This window comes from Microtus ochrogaster, unplaced genomic scaffold, assembly GCF_000317375.1.
Source record: "Microtus ochrogaster isolate Prairie Vole_2 unplaced genomic scaffold, MicOch1.0 UNK121, whole genome shotgun sequence".
NCBI classification, from domain to species: Eukaryota; Metazoa; Chordata; class Mammalia; order Rodentia; family Cricetidae; genus Microtus; species Microtus ochrogaster.
Window position 1 is genome coordinate 151,443 of NW_004949219.1, and position 18,711 is coordinate 170,153.

Sequence of the window (18,711 nt, forward strand, 5' to 3'; positions counted from 1 at the left end):
TCCTCCTCCACATGCATGCTATGACACACATCCTCCTCCACATGCATGCTATGTCACGGGTCCTCCTCCACATGCATGCTATGACACGTGTCCTTTTCCACATATATGCTATGACACAAATCCTCCTCCACTTGCATGCTATGCCATAGATCCTTCTCCATATTCATGCTATGACACATGTCCTCCTCCACATTCCATGCACACACAATAATAATACCTTTTAAAAGGGAATAAACAAAAGAGCTTACAAAATTGAATTTCCTTAGTTCCACGCATGGAGACAAGCCCTTGAGAGTGATTTTACTGAGGACAATAATACAGAGATCCAGGCCTCCCTCGTTCAGAGTAGACCCACTGTCAAAGGTCAAAGGGCACTTTCTACAATGACAAGGTAGATCTCTTGGCTGCCACTCAGGATTCTCCTGCTGGTATTAAAATTTGAGTTTTCACATGGGACTTGTAGGGTTAAAATGAACCTAAGGGGTACAGCCCTCGCTGCCTTCTATTCCAACCACCAGGCTAAGTATTGGCCTGATCTCTTGCTGTCCTCCAGACTTGCTGGCATCTACTTACCAAGATGATGTCTGCTTAGGGTGCCCATCACAGAAGTGGCAGCCACCTCTGCAGGGAGCCACAAGGTGCAGGCCTGTAGGTAACCCCTCTGCTCCTCCTGCCTCAGTTTACAGCCTAGAGTCCCTAGCTTACACCTTACACATGATCTTCAGATTCCTCTCTTGGGGGAAAAAGGGACAGTCAATGCAATGACAGCGCTAAGCTGAAGAGCTGGTTTTACCCAGACTGCTAAACCAGCACTTCCTGGGTTCAGGGTGTAGGGTATGGCACCAGCCCAACCCACCTGACTAATCCTTGGCCTTAGAATTGGGAGCACAAAGACCCAGCCATGGCAGCTCTACCAGCACCAGTAGCTTCTGGTCATGCCAATCATTTGCAGCCCTGGGCACTTGGCTACCAACAGGGTAGGTGTGGGTCCTTGTTTGGATCATGTTCTTACTACCTGCCTCTCAGATTCTGCCTGCCTCCGTGATGGAAAACCCTTTACTCATTTGCACCTGGGGGGTTCCTCACAACTCTCCCTTCTCTCCTCTGCCCCTTTCCCACGCTGCTCTCACCTCTTCCTCCAGCTTGATGACTCTGGCCTGGGCATTGCTCAAAGCCTGGTCCAGGATCTCAATATGCCTCCGATGGTCCTCGCTTGCATTCCGCACTGCTGCCAACTCCATTTCCAACTTTTCCTTTTCCTTCAAGAATTCTTTGTCTGGAAGGGGGGAAAAAAACAGAACAAGCTCCGTCAGAAAGTTCTCAGCCTCAGGCTCATTGCCAGGCTACATCTGGAAGGACTGAAAATAACCATACAAATAGCAGTGAGCTGCTGCTGCTGCCACTGCTGCTGGACAGCGATGAAGGGCGAGTGAAGGAATGACTTCCTCAAACCCACCCTTGACTCTCTGCTCGGATGTGCATCCAGTGATGAGATGCTGGGTCACATCAGTGGGACAGTGCATGCTAAGCATGCGCAAGGTGCTGGATTTGATCGCAGCATAACAGGAAGGAAGCAGAAAATGCATGCAGGAGCCAGCAGCCCCACCAGCCCAGGGATGACACCACATACAATGAGCCAGACCCTTCTACATCAATCACTAAGAAAATTCCCTACGGGTTTGTCTACCAATCTTATGACAGCATCTTCTCAGTTGAGGCTCCTGCCTCTCCAGTGATGCTGTCTTGTGTAAAGTTGACATAAACCAGTGAGCACACCTCTCCTCCATAAGCCCAGATGAGGCGGCAAATACACAGTATCAATATGAACAACACACTCTTCATTAAACATGAGCTAAAGGGTCAAAGGGTCACTGCTCTTTCTGTAAGCCTGAAGCCCACAGCAATCATCTCCTGCAGGACTGCAAAGGAATGTCAGGAAAAGCCAGGCTAGCATCAGTGAGCCCAGGCCAAAGGTGGAATTTAAATAAAGGGAGGGGGAGGGGGCTTGAAACTGATCCAGTCAAGAGTCAGCTTGGGAGCTAGAAAGGAAGTTAGGCCAAACTACCAAAAATCACAAAGTTTGGCAAATTTCTCTGTCTTCAGAATTTAGGGCTCTGACAAACCCATACATCAGGATACTGTTATGAGAACATGCAGGACTACTTCTTGAATATGCTAATTTTTGTTGTTTTGGATTGTCTTTATTTAAGCTGTGAGCACTTAGTCATGATGTTGCTAAGAATTATGACATATACCAGAATACAATTATCTAAACAGCTTTTTAAAATATGACAGTTGGAGTTTTACATTTCTGGCTCATGCAATGAGTTTGCAAAAATTCAAACCTTGGCTGATGGTTTTTCTAAAACCATTTGATGCTATCATTTGCATCTGGCAAAATTAATAAAATATGTTCCCAATAAATCTGGAGGATCACAAAGACACTGGCCCTGCTCCTAAATCAAACAGACTCAGGCTTCTGCAACGCCAAGCGTAAGTAAGGGGAGTGTGGTGATTCACATGGAGGGTGTGCAGGAAGACAGCAGCCTGGCTGAACCCCTGAACTCCCAGAGCACAGCCCAGAAGCTACTATCACCCTTGCCTCAGTCTCCTGTATTTTAAAGATAAAACCTTTAAACACATAGACTCACTCTGGGACATGTACTGGCCCTCTGCGGCTTTGTCTTCGTGCCCGTCATAGTCCCTGCTGGACAGCTGCCTGTTGGCTGTCTCCAGTCGATCTACAAACAGAGCAGAGATGAGCCTAAGTCACCACACGACAAAGAAACAGGGTCAGTCCCAAAAGCTGCAGATGAGGAGGGAGATGATCAGGCAGGGGCCCAGACTGAGCGGTCTGGGGGTATTCTCCAAGCTCTCGTGAGAAAAACCTGTGGGGCTGAAAATGAGCTCAGTCAGCAGAGTTCTTTCTGCACATCATAAGGACTGGAGTTTTCACTAATGCGAAAGATGCATCTGGCGGCATGCATCTGTCATCCAGCTCTGGGAACTAGAGACAGAGATCCCTAGGGCTTGATGGTCAGCCAGCCTAGTTATATCAGCCAGCCGCCAGTTCAATGAGACCCCCACTCTCCAGGGGAAAAAAAAAGCAGGGTGAGGCTAGCCAGATAGCTTGGCAGGTAAACAGGCTAACAATGAAGCCCAGACTACCTGACTTAATTCCCAGACCCACAAAAAAGCCAGATGCAGGAGTTGCATCTCTAGCCCCAGTCCTCTTATGGAGAGAGAGTCAGGAGAATCACCTACAAGCTCGTCAGCCAGTTAACCTTGAGCATAAAGTATGGCAGAAACAGCAAGAGTAACCATGCCTCAGCATGGTAGAGAAAATCAACTCTCCTCTGAAATAAACACACAGACACAGAGCCACACACACACACACCCCTCCCCACATACACACGCATGAGCACACACAACAAAATTAAAATTAAGGTGGAGAGTGGCCATGGAAGACACCCAGTCTTGGAGGCATTAGACCAGGTTGCACCTCGGAGATCTCTGTTGAAGTCATGAAGTCTCCGGATCTCGCCTTCCAGCTTGTTTCTCATTGCCTTGTCGAGAGACTCACGCTTGCTGGTGGACTTGACCAAGCTCTCATAGGCTTCTGAGATCCTCTGCAGCTCTTTTTCAAACTGCAAGACAGACTTAGCATTAAAGTGGCATTTGTGACAGGGCCTGTGTGATGCTGGCTGCCCAGCATCCTGTGTATGAGGCTGCATCGTGGACGCCTGTCTGTACCTCAGGTTTCATATCTACTCCATTTCGCTTCTCGTTCTGCCCTGTAAGACCTACAGTGATCCTATACAGATGGTCTGTCAAATCTGGCCAAACTGTCTAACTTAATCCAGTGAAGTCTCTTGGTACTGACAAGGGTCAGGGGTGAATCTAAACATAACCAAAACATCCCTTTTAAAATATTTAATTTATTTGGTTGTTATTATTATTATTATTAGTGTGTGTGTGTGTGTGTGTGTGTGTGTGTGTGTGTGTCCAAGGAGTCCAGAAGATGGTGTTGGATCCCCTGAAGATGGAATTCCAGGCAAATGTGAACCACACAATAAGAGTACTGAGAACTCAGGTCCTCTGCAAGAACAGCAAGCACTCTGAACCACTGAGTCATATCTCCAGCCCCCTACATAGCTTATTTTTGTATCACTTACAATGATTAATCAAGTTCCAATTCCACATAAGGAAGGTGTTAAAGTGGGGGAAAACAAGCATTCTGACCAAAACCCAGACCTGCAGACTCTAAGCACATTGTTCTTTCCGGAGACCCCGGCCCTGCCTCTACGCTGAGTGCTGTCTGCGAAACAGTGCTATGGAGAACAAATGGCCTTGAGGCTAACTGTAAACAGATGTGCAGTGGAAACCTCTCCATGCGAAGGCGTGATGGGGGATGGGATTGCAACTGTAGGTCAAGAAAGCTAACCATGGAGCCTTTAACTACTGTGAAGACAGGTCCAACAAGTATGTCACTGTCACAACGGGAGCCTAGCATAGTAGCATCTCCAAGTGGAAACCAACAACTCCTAGCAGTGCTGTGTAGCAGAGCAGACGAGATCACGGGCCCAGCCTAGGTGCCCACCCAACAACAAACGGGGAAAGAAAGTGGACTGAACACCCAGGGAAGCTTTCTCAGCTATAAAGAAAGATGAAGATATGGCATTTGCAGAGAAATGGCATAAGTGACCAGGCCATACTCAGAACCACAGGATGCTTTTCTCTCAAAACTGATTCTAGTTCTGATTTGTTTAAATCTAGGTGTATAGAGCATGAAACTTGAAGGGGCTGTGTGAAGAAAGAAAGGGACACAGAGCAGGGAGACAGGACTGTGTAAAGGGGAAAAGGGCTTTATGCAAACTCATATGCCAAGGCTTAGTGTGTGAAAATGTCGGGTGGAACCCGCTACTTTGTAAGCCAACTACAGAAGTTAGATGACTGGAGTGACACAAAAAAGTGGGGGTGGGGGACTGAAAGAGACCACGTGGAAAGGCAGGCAACAGCTGAACCTTAACCATGGGTAGCAAAGCACTGTGCCATCGGTCACCTTTGTCACCAGAAGGCCAGAGGAAGTTTTCAGTCCCTCCATGGAATAGACATGTCCTCTAAGGAGGGTGGAGCTGAGAGATCAGGTCCTTTGGCCTCCTTCTACCGGAGTTGGCTCTTTCCTTTGTCCCACTCTTCAACAATGCCTTTCTGCTTTTTCCAGAGCTACCATGAGTGGTGGTGTGTCGTAAACCGTGTTCACAGTACGGCTGCATTCAAAACAGGAAGTGCCAAGACAGGCCCTCAGAATCATAAGATCTCTATGAACATCCTTGTGCTCAGAACGAAACCCAAGCATCCCATAGTGTCCTGACAATAATAGCCCATCATTCACCTCTCTCCTTCCATGGTCCATCAAATTACCTCCTCACGTCACGTACCTTGTGAAGCTTGTCGGCGTTGTCATAGCAGCCCTGAAGCTCCTGGTGAAGCACGCGGTTCTCCTCCGTGAGGATCTCCACCATCTGTTGGGCTCGCTCCACGATTGCAAAGGCATCTGGTCCAAGCGGCTGGCTGGGGGAGGCGGGGGGAGGCTGTGGAGCAGCAGCCAGGCTCATCGGAAGGGGAAGAGGCAGGGAGACAGAGTGCAGTGGTCCGCTGACGGAGGAAGTCTGAGAGGACATGGGGCTGTGCTGCTGCACCGTGGATGGAAAAGGAAGCTGGCATGGCCGGCTGTGGGAAAGAGAGGACCAGTCGTCAGACTCCAGAGTTAGTATGGGAGAGGAGGGAAGGTCCCCAGCACAGGCATCGTCGGTGCTTCCATTGGCTGGGCTCGCCGGTGCACTTCCCCACACTCAACTCGGCAGTAAGTTCAGGCATTTACCGTATTCTTCTCACCAGCTTTGGCTACTGGGCAAACAGTGGACAAGCCGACGGGCAAGCCGTGCTAGAATTAGACGAAGCTGAGTGTAGCCTCCAAAGAATAGAACTCTGGAGAAGCTACTTCTATGTAAGAGGTCAGGGAGAGAGTCTCATAGGCAGAAGTTTGGGCTGAAGTCTGTAAGGCAGCCAAGAGGGAGCAGTGACTTGAATGGAAGAGTGAGATGGGAGAAAGTTGGGCTTCAGCTAGAACTGGCCAGCGCACAAGACCTACGGCAGAAACCAGCAGCAGCCAGCATCACCGAGTAGAAGGATGCAACCCATGCAAAGCACCGCCAGCGAACCGCTAGCCTGGACGGCAGGCCTGGGCAAGCCACAGCCGCACCTCCATAAGAGGCTAATGGGGCTACCTTGCTAGGAGTGTTGCACAGAGCTCAGTCACAGGGCAAAGCCCTGGAAAGGAGGTCTGGGTAAGGCCCAGGAGAGAAGTTCTGTGTCTATGAAGGATGAAGAGATAAGAAGGGAGGAAGATAAAAATATTACCTCTAGATTTGTGGCTTAGCAAGAAATGGGAAGTGCTACTAATTAATCAAATGGGACAGTGTAGGCAAAGATCTATGCTCCGATGACTCTGTTCTGAGGTCTAAACATCCAGACTTCAAATCTAGTCTGATGACCAAAAGCACCCAATAGTATCCTTTAAAGGCTGAGCTCCTGGTGTTTGGCTTCAATGTGAAATAACGAATTTCCAGCTCCTGTTTCCATCTCCCCCAAATTCTGCCTTCGCTATTCTGCTACCCTGTGTCATGAGCCCCACACAGCAACCTCATGGAAATGCACACATAAGCCCTCATGGGAACACGCGGCATATAAGTCTCGTCTCTTTCTCCCATCCCTACTGCCTCTCTTCCCCGGAGACAGGAATTTAACCTTCACGTTAATCTCTACTTCCAGGTCTGGGAACTGGAGGGGAGGTGACGAGACTTGACTGACAGCAGGACAGTTGTGTGTACTGGCATAGGCCCATAAGCCCAGTACTTGGGAGGCAGAGGCAGGGAGATGACCACAAGTTTCAGGAAAGCCTGTGTAGGGTAAAAGGGACATCTGGAGCAGGAAACCAACCAATCACTAAGCACCCTGACTCCGAACCTACACCAGACAAAGAAACACACCTTGTATTTGAGACCTGAGCCAGGAAAGAAACATCTTTATCCATGAACCCATGACTAAAGACACGTGCCCTGACTCTGAAACTAGTGTCAAAGAAACACACTTTGTCCCTAGAATCAGAGCCAGTGAAAGAAATATGCCCTGGTCCTAAGACTAGAGTCAAAAAGCTAAAAACGTCCAGTGAAAGAAACAGTTTGGCTATGAAGTCAGAGCCATCTTTGCCTCTGACTAGCTAAACTGACCAATCCCTGAGCAGGGAAAAACTAACCAATCCCCTGTCTCTCTGGGAAAACTCCGCCCCTAAGAGGCCCTATAGAAGCCTCTCCACCCCTTCAGATAAGAGCTGCCATTAATCCCTCCCTGGCAGAGGTAGCCACTCTCCTGGATTCCTCCTTCCCAAATAAATCTCTTTCTCAAAAGATTCTTGGGTGATGACCTTCATTTGCAGGTACAGAGCAGAAGAACCTGGCTGGGATCTCCCTTAGAAGACTGAGCTGAGAAAGTTTGCTGAGGCCTAGGGGATATCAGCAAGGCAGAGCAGAATAGAATAACCTTGCTAGGAAGCTCCTTAAGGGGAGCTGAGCAAGGCAAGCAAAGGAAAAGTGACAACTTTTCGCTGCTGGAGGTGACTGTTACATTTCTTCAGGGGGCTTCCCCTTAGCAGAGTGTTAGCAAAAGAAACATCTTAAGCCTGAGAAGAGGCAGATAGCTCTGCTAGGACGCTCCCGTAAGGGAACAGAGCAGAGCTCAGCTGTAGCTGCTCTCCAGGAGAAGGGCAGGATCCCTGTATCCTGTGGGGAGACCCTCCCCCGCCATACCCCAGGTTCAGGTAGCCTGGCTTCCCAAACAGGGATAGTCAGAACACCTTTCTTCCAGGTCTGAGCTGTCCCATTGCAGCTCCAGCCTCTAGAGCTGTCCTATTGCAGCTCTAAGTATATCCTGGCTTCCTGATAAGTCAGGATATCCCAACACCATTACTGTACCACATTCCCCTACAGCCTGGGTTACATATGGTGAGTTACAGGCTAGCCTGGACTACTGCACGTCCACTGTTGCTCTAATCTCCCTCTATCCCTCTTATGGCCAGCCTTATGCTATTTATTCTCACAAATTTATACGTTAATATTACTCATTGTTTCATGCCTATGACCTTTCTTCTACCTAATCATCGGTGTGCAACTGAGGACAGAAGCTTATAACTCATAGTGACTTAACATGCAGTCATTTCGGTTCATTGATTTAATCCCCAACTCTGAGACCAAGTTGGTTCCTATCTGCTTGGCTGCTTTTCAAAGAAGAGATAACCCTTCGACACTATGTGATGAAGGGGATAACCCCCGCCAATCACAGTTACTTAGACTCTGGGATCATGGAGATCCCCACATAGTAACAGGGACTCTGCCTTCTCCTGTGTGGGGAGGTCACAAAACTGAAATAATAGTGTTACTCGGTTTAAAGAAACAGGTTGATAGTAACATGTTCCTCTCAACATGGAACAGTATTCAGAAGCATATTAGACAAGTTTTTATATTCTGCCAGCAAACAAGCTGTGTCATGAATAGCACTGATTTAATCTGCTTCTCCCCAACCTGGGCACCCACTGTCCCTACACCAGGTGCACCATTATTCTGTTTTGTTGGTATGCGAATTAAAGCTCCCAGGATTACAGGGGAACCATGGCGCTGACATTCTGACAAAGCTAAAAACACTTCCCAAGGCACACACACCACCACACCAGGGCCCCTCTGTCAAAACCACAGAATGGAGGCAAAAAAGCAGAGCAGCTCTAGGGAACTGCCGGACACACCAGGACACGTCACCTAGCTCAGGTCTCTCTCTGCTTGTCCAAAACAGAAAGAGGTCTCTGAGCACTTACAAGAGCTCTGGGTAAAGGCATCAGAAGTAGACTTGAATGAGAAGGAAAACATCTCAATGGTTTTTATACTAATTATTTGCTGAAAGATAATATTTTAGATACCTGGACTTTGATATATCTAAGTGCTGTGTACATGTTTGTGTTTGTGGATGTGTGTACGAAGATTTGGGTACAGTTCTGTCTGTTGGCCAGAGGTCAAGATCGGGTGTCACTCCTGAACCACTCTCTGTCTTCATTTCTTGAGACAGGGTCTCTCACTGAACCTGAAATCCATCAATTCAGCTGGGCTAACTGCTTCAAGAATCCTCCTGTCTCTGTCTTCCCAGGACTGGGCTTACAGGCAGGTGACATCATGCCATGTTCTAGGGATCCAAACTCAAATGTTTTGAGTTGTATAGCAGGCATTTTACTGGGTCATGCCCTTAGCACAAAAAATGTCTTTTAAATGTCTTAATTAAATTAACAAATAGATTTCTAAATAAATTTCATCTGTATCTTTTATTTTTTTTTTAAAGGATGGCAAGGTGGTTCAAAGTGATTAAGAGCATATTCTGTTCTTGCATAGGACCAGAGTTGGGTCCCCAGCACCCACACTGGGTGGCTCACAACTGCATGTAACTCCAGTTCCAGGGGATCTGGCACCATCTTCTAGTCTCTGAGGTGGGCAACCACCACATGTGGCAAACACACGTGCATGCACGCACACATGCACACACACACACACGCAGTTTAAAAAAATAGAAGGGTGTTAAAAAATAATTTTCCAAAGCAGAATGTATGAAGACTTCCAATTGAAGAGACAACCAGCCTCCAGATCACAGATCTTAGCTTCTCAAAATAGATTAGTTCAATTAAACACAGTACATTTTAACCATGAGGAGAAATCAGATGGGTACTCTAAAGTTTTAGATAATCCAGTATGTTATAAACTAGTATAAATTCAAATTAATCAGAGTTTAAAATAAAAAAAATCTATTATGAAAGGGGATGCTGAAAAGTCTTACATTACATACATATCCATACACATTTTTATTATGTGTACATGCCTATGCATTACATGTGTGTATATATGCATGTATATCTTCTACATGTGTATGAATGTGCTGTGTATGTGTATGTATGTATATGTACGTGTAGTGTGATTGCATGTATGTGTATTCCATCAGAGCACATGTTCAGAATTCAGAGGATAATCCAAAGAAAAAGCTCTGACCTTCCACCAAGTGGATCCTTGGGATCAAATTCAGGTCAGTAGGCTTGGTGTCTGGTGTCTTTCCCTGTCAAGCCATGTCACTGGCCTTGCCCAGGACTTCTACAGGGCCAAACTGCACATATACAAAGCAGTCTCCCTTGGAAACCAGTTCCAGAACTCAGTGGTATCAGAGAATGCTGACACCGGAGTATGAGTGGGCAGAATGGGAGGCGCATGCTACATTCTGGACACGGAACTCAGGGTGTAGCCACAGGTCAGCCGTTATAGAAAACTGTCTGACCAACCTTTGTGAAATACAATAGAAAGTGAAAATTAGTGGGTAGACAGATGACGAATGTGGTTACATAATTTACAAAAGAGAAAGTGTAAACATTCAAATACATAATTTCCAACATAAACAGTTAACAGAAAACTGAAACAAGTTTTGAATGTATCTATTAATAAGTCTGTCCAAGCTTTTATGCAACATTTTAAAAAATTTTTCAAGAGTACTCTTGGGACTCTTGTTGGGTTTTGTTTGTTATGAGACAGAATCCTACTGCATAATCCAATAGACAGTAAAAGTGATTGTCTCCAATTAGTGGAACTATGGCTCTTTATTTTATTTTTTGCTATTCTTTTTCATTGGATAAATATAGCTAGATCTACAAAAATTCATATTAAAGTTCATCTTCATTGTCAACCCAACTGGATTTGGAGTCACCTAGGAGACACACCTTTGCAGGTGTCTGTGGGGATGTTCCCAGAGGAGTCTAACTAAGGAGAGACCCACCTGAATGTAGGCAGCACTATGCACAGACTAGAGGCCCAGACTGGTAAAAGGGATAAAGAAGCCCGCTAGGCACCTGTGCTCATCTCTGTTTCCTGACTGCATACACACTGTGACCACCCACACACTCTGGAAAACACGCCTCCTCCACTGTGATGAACTGCTATCCTTCCTGAATCAGGAGCCAAAAATAAGCCCTTCCTTTCCTCCATTTCCTTTTCTGTTATCTGGCCAGGGAGAGGTGAAAACAACTGATAAATTATTCCCTAAGCAATAAGTGTAGATTACATAAAAATTAGAAAATATAAACAAAATAATTAGCATTGTTATTTTGGCAATTAAAAAGAAACAATGGGATAAAATAATAAAAAAAAAACCACAAAAACAATTCCAACTTTTAAAGAACCTTGCAGCTTGCAGTGTTTTCTCAAAACTTTTTGATTAAGCAACATAGTGAACAGAGTTTAACAGTGGCTGTGTTTGATAGGAAAACGGAAAAGACCAATGTTTTCTCTTTGGGAGAAAAACTGCAGGAAACACATACATTTCTACAATAAACATTATGTTTATGTAAAGAAGCAACTCAGTTGTAGGGAAGATTGTTTCTAGCAGGGCATGACGTACACCCCTAATCACAGCCACGTAACCAGCTGATTGGGGCAGGATTGCTTGAGCCTAGGAGTTCAAGGCCAAGCTGGGCAACAGGACAAGACGCTCTCCAAATACAAACAAGAAAGAGAGGAAGCCGAGGCTGTGAAAAGTGAAGGAGCCAAAGTCCCCACCTGCAGCCTCTGCTCCTGCGGACAGCCATAGGTCTCATCAGTGATCAAATGAAGGCTTTGAGTCTTTACTAAACTCAGAATCCCTGCTATGTGGGTGGGTACCACAGCCCTCTGTTTAAAGAAGTTACCCCTTTTATGCCTTCCAGCTGGGGCTGTGTCGGGTTTCCTGGGAAAGTGACCTGAACTTGACCCTGGCTTCTTTAAATTCCCACACCGCAGAGCTACTTCTCAGGACACAAGAGGCATACACTTGGCGTATCCAGCCAGAATTCAGCCTAAATGCTGTAGACATTACTAAATTCTTTTTTTTTTTCTTTTAAAGAAAGGGTGTGAAGTAACTAACCCTGGCTAACCTCAAACTTGCCACGTAGCCAAGAATGACTCTAGCTAAATTACCGACCTTCCTGCCCCCACCTCGTAAGTGCTAGCATTACAGGTGTGCACCCCGAGGTGCCTGACACCTCTGACAGGAAGTTTGACCTACAGAGTGGAACCTAAATGAAGCTGCAAGGCCTCATTTTCACTGAGGGAAACGTAAGCTTTCACTGAGGAACCAAGGGATCCGTCTGATTTACCTTGGATGCCAGGCATTGGCTCATTTTCATGACTGTATAAACTACAAATCCCAATTCACCACTTCAGAAACACACTGCCCAAATCCCACTCCCTTTCCAGCTACTTCTGACTCACGATAAGAGGGGCTGCCCACCTTCCTATGACCCATCTCTTGGCAAACATGGCACTGGCCCATAGGCAGACCTGCTATTTCCAGGTGCCTCTGGATTGGCTCCTGCTAAACTGCTTACACCACTACAATTGTTCATTTGCCACCCGTGGTTCTGAGGGTGCTTCCCACTTGCCTCCCTCTCCCCCATGGAATGCCATTTGCCATGTACCCAGAGGATGTCTTAGTTACAGCTACTGCTGTTCTGTTGGAACACCATGACCAAAAGCAACTCGGGAAAGAAAGGGTTTATTTCACTCACTGCTCCATCTAACAGCTCATCAAAAGCAGTGAGGGAAGGAACCTGGAGGCAGGAGCTGATGCAGAGGCTGTGGAGGGATGCTGCTTACTGGCTTGCTCCCCATAGCTTGCTCAGCCTGCTTTCTTACAGAACCCGGGACCACCAGCTTAGGGGTGGCACCACCCACAATGGACTGGGCCCTCCCCCATCAATCACCAATTAAGAGAATGAACGTGCTACAGGCATTTTCCTAATGGAGGTTTCCTCCTCTCAGATGGCTTTAGCTTGTATCAAGTTGACATAAAACTACCAGCACAATGACCCTGTATGTTACTTTACCTACTCCCCCACCACGCACACACCCCAGGACATGTCTAGGGAAGACACGCTCAGGGCATCTTGATAGAGAATACGGTCGCAGTACAATTTGGTCCAATGACAGCTTTCCCCAGTCAGCACGAACACTCACCGCCCATTCACTGAACTGAACAAGGAGGAAGGAGAGGGTGATGCCGTGTTTCTGACAGAAGCAAGAAGCCAGCCCTCTGCAAGGAAGGCCACAGCTCCTGGCTTCTCAGAGCTGTCAGAAGGCTTGGGCCAAACCCCTCCATCCCCTACTTTACCAGTTATCTACCTACTAAAAAACAAGTCAACGTATTCCCAGAAGACCAGCAAACTGGCTGTGGTCTTTCCTTTGTTTCTGGGAAGCTAGAAAGCAAAGCCCCTCTGTTGAATGACATGGCTGAGCCACAATAAAGGGCAAAGACATGTCCAGGCTCAGCAGGCCGGAAGAAAGGCTTTCAGAGTCCTGTCACCAACAGCTGCTCGCCTCTCCCAAAGGTGGGTCTTGGTAAAACAGACAGTAGTATAAAGCCAGCGACGACCACATCCCACCACAGACCTCACCTCATTGAGAGCAAGCTGCAGACACTGCTGCCCTGTTTGCCCAATTTGGGTCCGGTGGGCAGACCAACACAAAGTCAAGCTTATTCAGAACAGAGACTTGACTTTCCTTTCTTCTTTCTTTTCTGTTGGGAGCTGTGAACCCACAGATCCCGAATTTCTGGTAAACAACATGTTATGCTTGCAGCTGCTCTGAGCACAAGACCCTCAGGAGTTCCTGATGGCAGGAGAGTGGTTTCTGGTGGGCTTGGCTGGGGCGTGGCTATCAGTTAAGGAGCCCTATATAAGCTGCCCCTGGACACAATAAAGGGGCATTCTGGCATCAAGGATAACCCGTGTCTCTGTCTGTGTGTCTTTGTGTGTTTAAATCTCCAGGCCCTTGCCCGGCTCGCGAATGGTCCTGGAGTGCAGGCGCCACAATAGAGGCATAGTACCGTAGTACACGTAGTAGTATGGATGGCACACTTTTCCCTATAACTTGGCTGTGTAGTTCCTGAGTGTAATTTTGGAGCTTACATCATTTCACACCAAAAAGTTAGACACTCCTAGAAGTTCCCAGCCTGAAGCTTCCAGCAAAGTTAAGTTGGCTCCCATTGTCTCCCAGGATATCTGGGAGGGGAGAGGAGTCTGATGAGAGTCAATAAACTAATTACAAGCTCATCAGGTATGTCAGCTCAAACGAACATTAGTGTTTCCATTGCGTGTAGAGTCACTGCGCGTTAGTGGGGAGGGGGGATGGGGTGCCCTGTGCAGTAAGGGGCCCTGGGCTTGATATGGTTCCTGCACCACCAATCTGCTGGCCATCATTGTCACTGGAACCTCTCTCTTTAGGTTTTACTTACATAACGATGGGCTTTATAACTGAATTCCCTTTCTTTTTTGTAAGATTTACTGATGCGTTTTGTCTGCATGTGTGTCTGGAGCAATTACATACAAGTGCCCATGACTAAAAGGAGGTGTTAGATTCCCTGGAACTGGAGATACAGACAGTTGTGAGCAACCATGAGGGTGCTAGGCACTGAACCGGGGTCCCCTGCAAGAGCAGCCAGTGCTCTTGGCCACTGAGCCATCTCCCCACCCCCTAGTCCCCATTTCTTAACATTGTTGTAAAGGCCAAGGACTATAAGCCATGCTAAGTGTCTGCACCGGTAAACCCTGGGGACACTCTGCCTTCGGGCCACCGTGCTCCACAGTCTACCAAGTGCTCCACCGAGTGCAGCACCAAGGTGACAGAGTGCCATACACTGTAATGGAAAATCGAAACAGAGAAAACATGTTTTAGTTATGTCATACATGATTCTGATTAAAGTATACAAATCATAAATCATAGGAATAAAAGCCATTTTATTACATCTACCTTGTAAATCCCATGTTTTACAATGTTAGTGGTTTATTGGGAAATATGAGATTAATATGTAATTTTTAGCAACTCTAGTTTTCTTTTCCTTTTCTTTCTCTTTCTTCTTCCTTCTTTTTTCTTCCTTCCTTCTTTCCTTCTGTCCTTCCTTCCTTTTTAAGCATAGACAGATTTCTTAGGAAAACAAAGCCGCATCTTGACTAATATACTCCGCACTGCTCTGGTAGAAACCCCAGCCATGCCTGGAATCCGTTCATGCCTTCACTTCCATTACCACACACTACAAAAGCCAAGTCACCACGAGTGAGTCAGAATTAATAACCAAATGTTTGCTTTGGGGGCGGAGGGAGTCACCGTCCTCACAAGAACAGACCTGGTCTCATCTTGCCCTCAGTGTGACCCACTTTCATTGCCAGGAGAAGGAAAAGCAAACTGGAGCCCAAGGAGGAACAGAGCCACATCCTGGAAGCAGCCCCTGACCCTGGTCCTCTGTCTTAGCGCTTTCTTTCTCAGCCACGTGAGCTCATTCACAGAAAGGACCACAATGCTGCAGGTCGGCAATGCTGGGGCCAGTGACTGCTCTTAGCAGTTTACCCAGGACATAAAGAATATGGCATCAAGCACCAGGAGCCCCCCTTTAGTGCAGCAGGACAGATGAAGAGCCCCATGAGGAACCGGGAGGTAGACACTGCTCCCAAGTTCTAGCACACACTCTTCAGACCTGTCTATAGGCAAGAAAGAACCCGTCTCAAAATATAATGGGTTGGGCTAGGTATCCATTATATCCCAAGAAGGGCTTCTTGCAGCATCAGGCAGGAAGATGGCCGAGGGACCCCAGCCAGGACCCATCCTGGTCCAGAACTCTATATTGGGTATATAGCATGCAGCTTCCTAAGTCATCACCATTAGTGACCAGCACCAGAAAAGGACTGGTCCATGAGATTCCCAGGAGCATAGCTTGTCTCTTGGGTCATGCATCATGTCACACAACACAGGCCCAGGTTCAAAGCCTGGAGATCAGGCTCTGCGAAACATGTCTGGAGCAGGCTGTGTGAAGACAAGCTTGTTTACCTAGCTGGCCAAAGGCTGGACTGCTGAGCCAGGCTGGCTCGCTGCGGCTGTGCCCCACAGCCGGTCTCCTTGGCCAGTCCACTCTGTCTTCTCAGATACTTTGATGTGGCATGCAAATTTCACTCTAATCCCTCGGGCATTTCTTGTTTCTGACCTCAGAACTTTAAGACAAATGGGATTCTCCACGAGTCACCAGGGTTGCCTCCAGGAAGTGCCTCACTCCCATCGACCCACCTCAAGAAACAAGGAGGGTCCCGGTTATGTGCCGCCAGAAATGGTTCTGTAAGGGCTCTGGCTGTGCTATAGACCAGGGTTCAGTTCCCAGCTCCCACATGGTGGCTCTGGCTGTGCTGTAGACCAGGGTTCAATTCCCATCACCCACATGGTGGCTCACAACTGTTCATAACTCCAGTTCCAGAGACCCTGACACCCTCTTTGGCTTCCAGGGCCATCGGAAACTCAAGCAGTGCAGACGTACAGGCAGGCAAAGCACCACACACATAAATAAAACAAAACCATAAAAACTGCAGGCCAGCGAGGGAGAAGGGAAGTTCATCTGGAAAGATTTTATTATTATCAAGACCTTCCAGAGGCTGAGAGAAATGTCTGGAGTGATCTATGAAATGACAAAGTGATAAACACCGGAGAACTGATGGCTTTTGAGGGGGAAGTTCTCCTTCAGTATAAAGAGAACTCCGGGGCTCCATCGTAGACAGGCTACACCATGTTAGGAAGAATGCGTGTGCTCTCTGCTCATGAAGGCTCAGGCTGGCCAGGCTGCGTCACAGCTAACGTTCCACACTGCGATGGCTCATCTGCATTTAGACTGGACTCGACTCAGCTAGGAGACGCACCTCTGGGTGTGTCTGTGTGAGGGTTTCCAGGGAACTGAGAGGGCAGACACATCGAATGTGAGAGGCACCGCATTCCAGACTAAATAAAAAGGGTTCTAAGTAGAAAATCACCCGAGTGCTGCCACCCCCAGGGTCTCTGCACTCTGGTCCACATCCCTGCCCTGCCCCAACTCCATTGCACCTTCCCATCCATGACAGACACCATGCTCTCAAACCACGGGGCCAAAGTAAGTTCTTCCTCCTACGTGTTGCCTTTCGCCAGACATTTGGTTACAGTAACAGAAAGATAACAATCAAATCCATCTCAAATCAAATGACCCAGCCCCTTCCAAAAGATGCAGAGCCAGGTGGACCCTGTACCCAGCCACTGGGGTCACATCAGGGACACTAGCTTATTCAGTTTGACACAGACAAACCCGCTAAGATGATGACATGTCCAATAATAGCGGGTGGCACCTGTCTTCTTAGAGGCTCTGCTCTTCCTGCACAAGCCCAGCACCCTCCACTGCTGGCCACTCCCACATTCTCCCCAGAGGCTACATGCCTGCTCCCCTGAGGCCTAACCCATCAGAGTCTTCTCAGTTCTAGCTCCCCTGACTCTCTTAGCACACACCGCTGCCCTCCTCCTGCCGTCTCCGCTCCTGGGCACCCTTCCTGTGAAGGCCTCATGGGCCCCGCCCCCCAGTCTCACCAGCCTGCACCATTACAGAAGCTAGTCACTAAACACCAACACGTATCTCTGCTTGAGAACACCACACTTCTCACTGCCTCCAGACCAACACTACACTCCTTAACATAATGTCCAGAGATCCCCGACCAAATACACTCTGTGTCACATCTCACTACATCTATCCACTGGGCTCTCCACCATGCCCACGGCTTTCCTGCCTCTGGAGGTGTCCTTCCTACCTCGACCTACAGCTTGCATTAACCCTTTGAGACCCCAGTCAGTGTTGCCTCCTCTGGGAAGCGTGCTTCATCCTCTGGTTTGAGTCATTCTACCCCATGTAATTGGGCAGCGCTTTCTGCATATCTCCACACTGAACACCACACGGAGTGGCAGTCATGTGTTCCGATACTGGTTTCCCCAAAGACGAGGCTTCAAGGACCTCCGGGGAAGGGATTATATTTGTATGTGTGGACCAAGGCTGCGCAGAGGGCTCGCACAGGAAGAACTGCTCAACCTGACTGCCAATCTGAAGGCACGCTCACACTAAAAGGCAGGAAGATGAAACACAGTGAAAGAGCAAGAAGCTGGATGCAGGCTGCTGTGCCCTGCTCCTTCAGCTGCATGCTCTCAACACCTTCAGACCTTTGCGCCCAGCTTCACGTCTACTGAGTGAGGAGGGGGTACTAAAGGACCCCACGGTCTGGCTAATGCCTCCAGCCCGCATCCAGAGTTTGCTTTCTCCTGTGTGGTGTGTGTGTGGTGTGTGTGTGTGAGTATGTGTGATATGTGTGGGTGTGTGTGGTCTGCGTGTGTGTATGATGTGTGTGGTGTGTGTGTGTGAGTGTGTGGTGTGTGTGTGGAGTGTGTGTGGTGTGTGTGGTGTGTATGTGTGAGTGGTGTGTGTGTGTTGTGTGTGTGTGTGTGTGGTGTGTGTGTGGTGTGTGTGATGTGTGAGTGTGTGGTGTGTGTGATGTGTGAGTGTGTGTGATATGTGTGTGTGAGTGTGTGGTGTGTGTGATGTGTGAGTGTGTGTGATATGTTTGGGTGTGTGTAGTCTGCGTGTGAGTATGTGTAATGTGTGTGGTATGTGTGGTGTGTGTGTGTGTGTGTGAGAGTGTGTGGTGTGTGTGGTGTGTGTGGAGTGTGTGTGTGTGGTGTGTGGAGTGTGTGGAGTGTGTGGAGTGTGTGGATGTGTGTGTGT

General features: G+C 47.8%; 1 protein-coding gene across 2 annotated transcripts in view; it reads right to left on the reverse strand.

Annotated features, from left to right (window-relative positions):
- Amotl1 (angiomotin like 1) overlaps window positions 1-18,711 on the reverse strand; it is a 95,374-nt gene that overhangs the window by 22,916 nt on the left and 53,747 nt on the right. For both annotated transcript variants that reach the window (XM_005371687.3, XM_013355379.2), the window contains 4 exons: window positions 5,442-5,733; window positions 3,503-3,647; window positions 2,652-2,741; window positions 1,131-1,276 (listed from right to left, as the gene is read on the reverse strand). In XM_005371687.3, coding sequence (XP_005371744.1) covers window positions 1,131-1,276; window positions 2,652-2,741; window positions 3,503-3,647; window positions 5,442-5,733 — 673 coding nt within the window. The remainder of the gene's footprint in view (window positions 1-1,130; window positions 1,277-2,651; window positions 2,742-3,502; window positions 3,648-5,441; window positions 5,734-18,711) is intronic.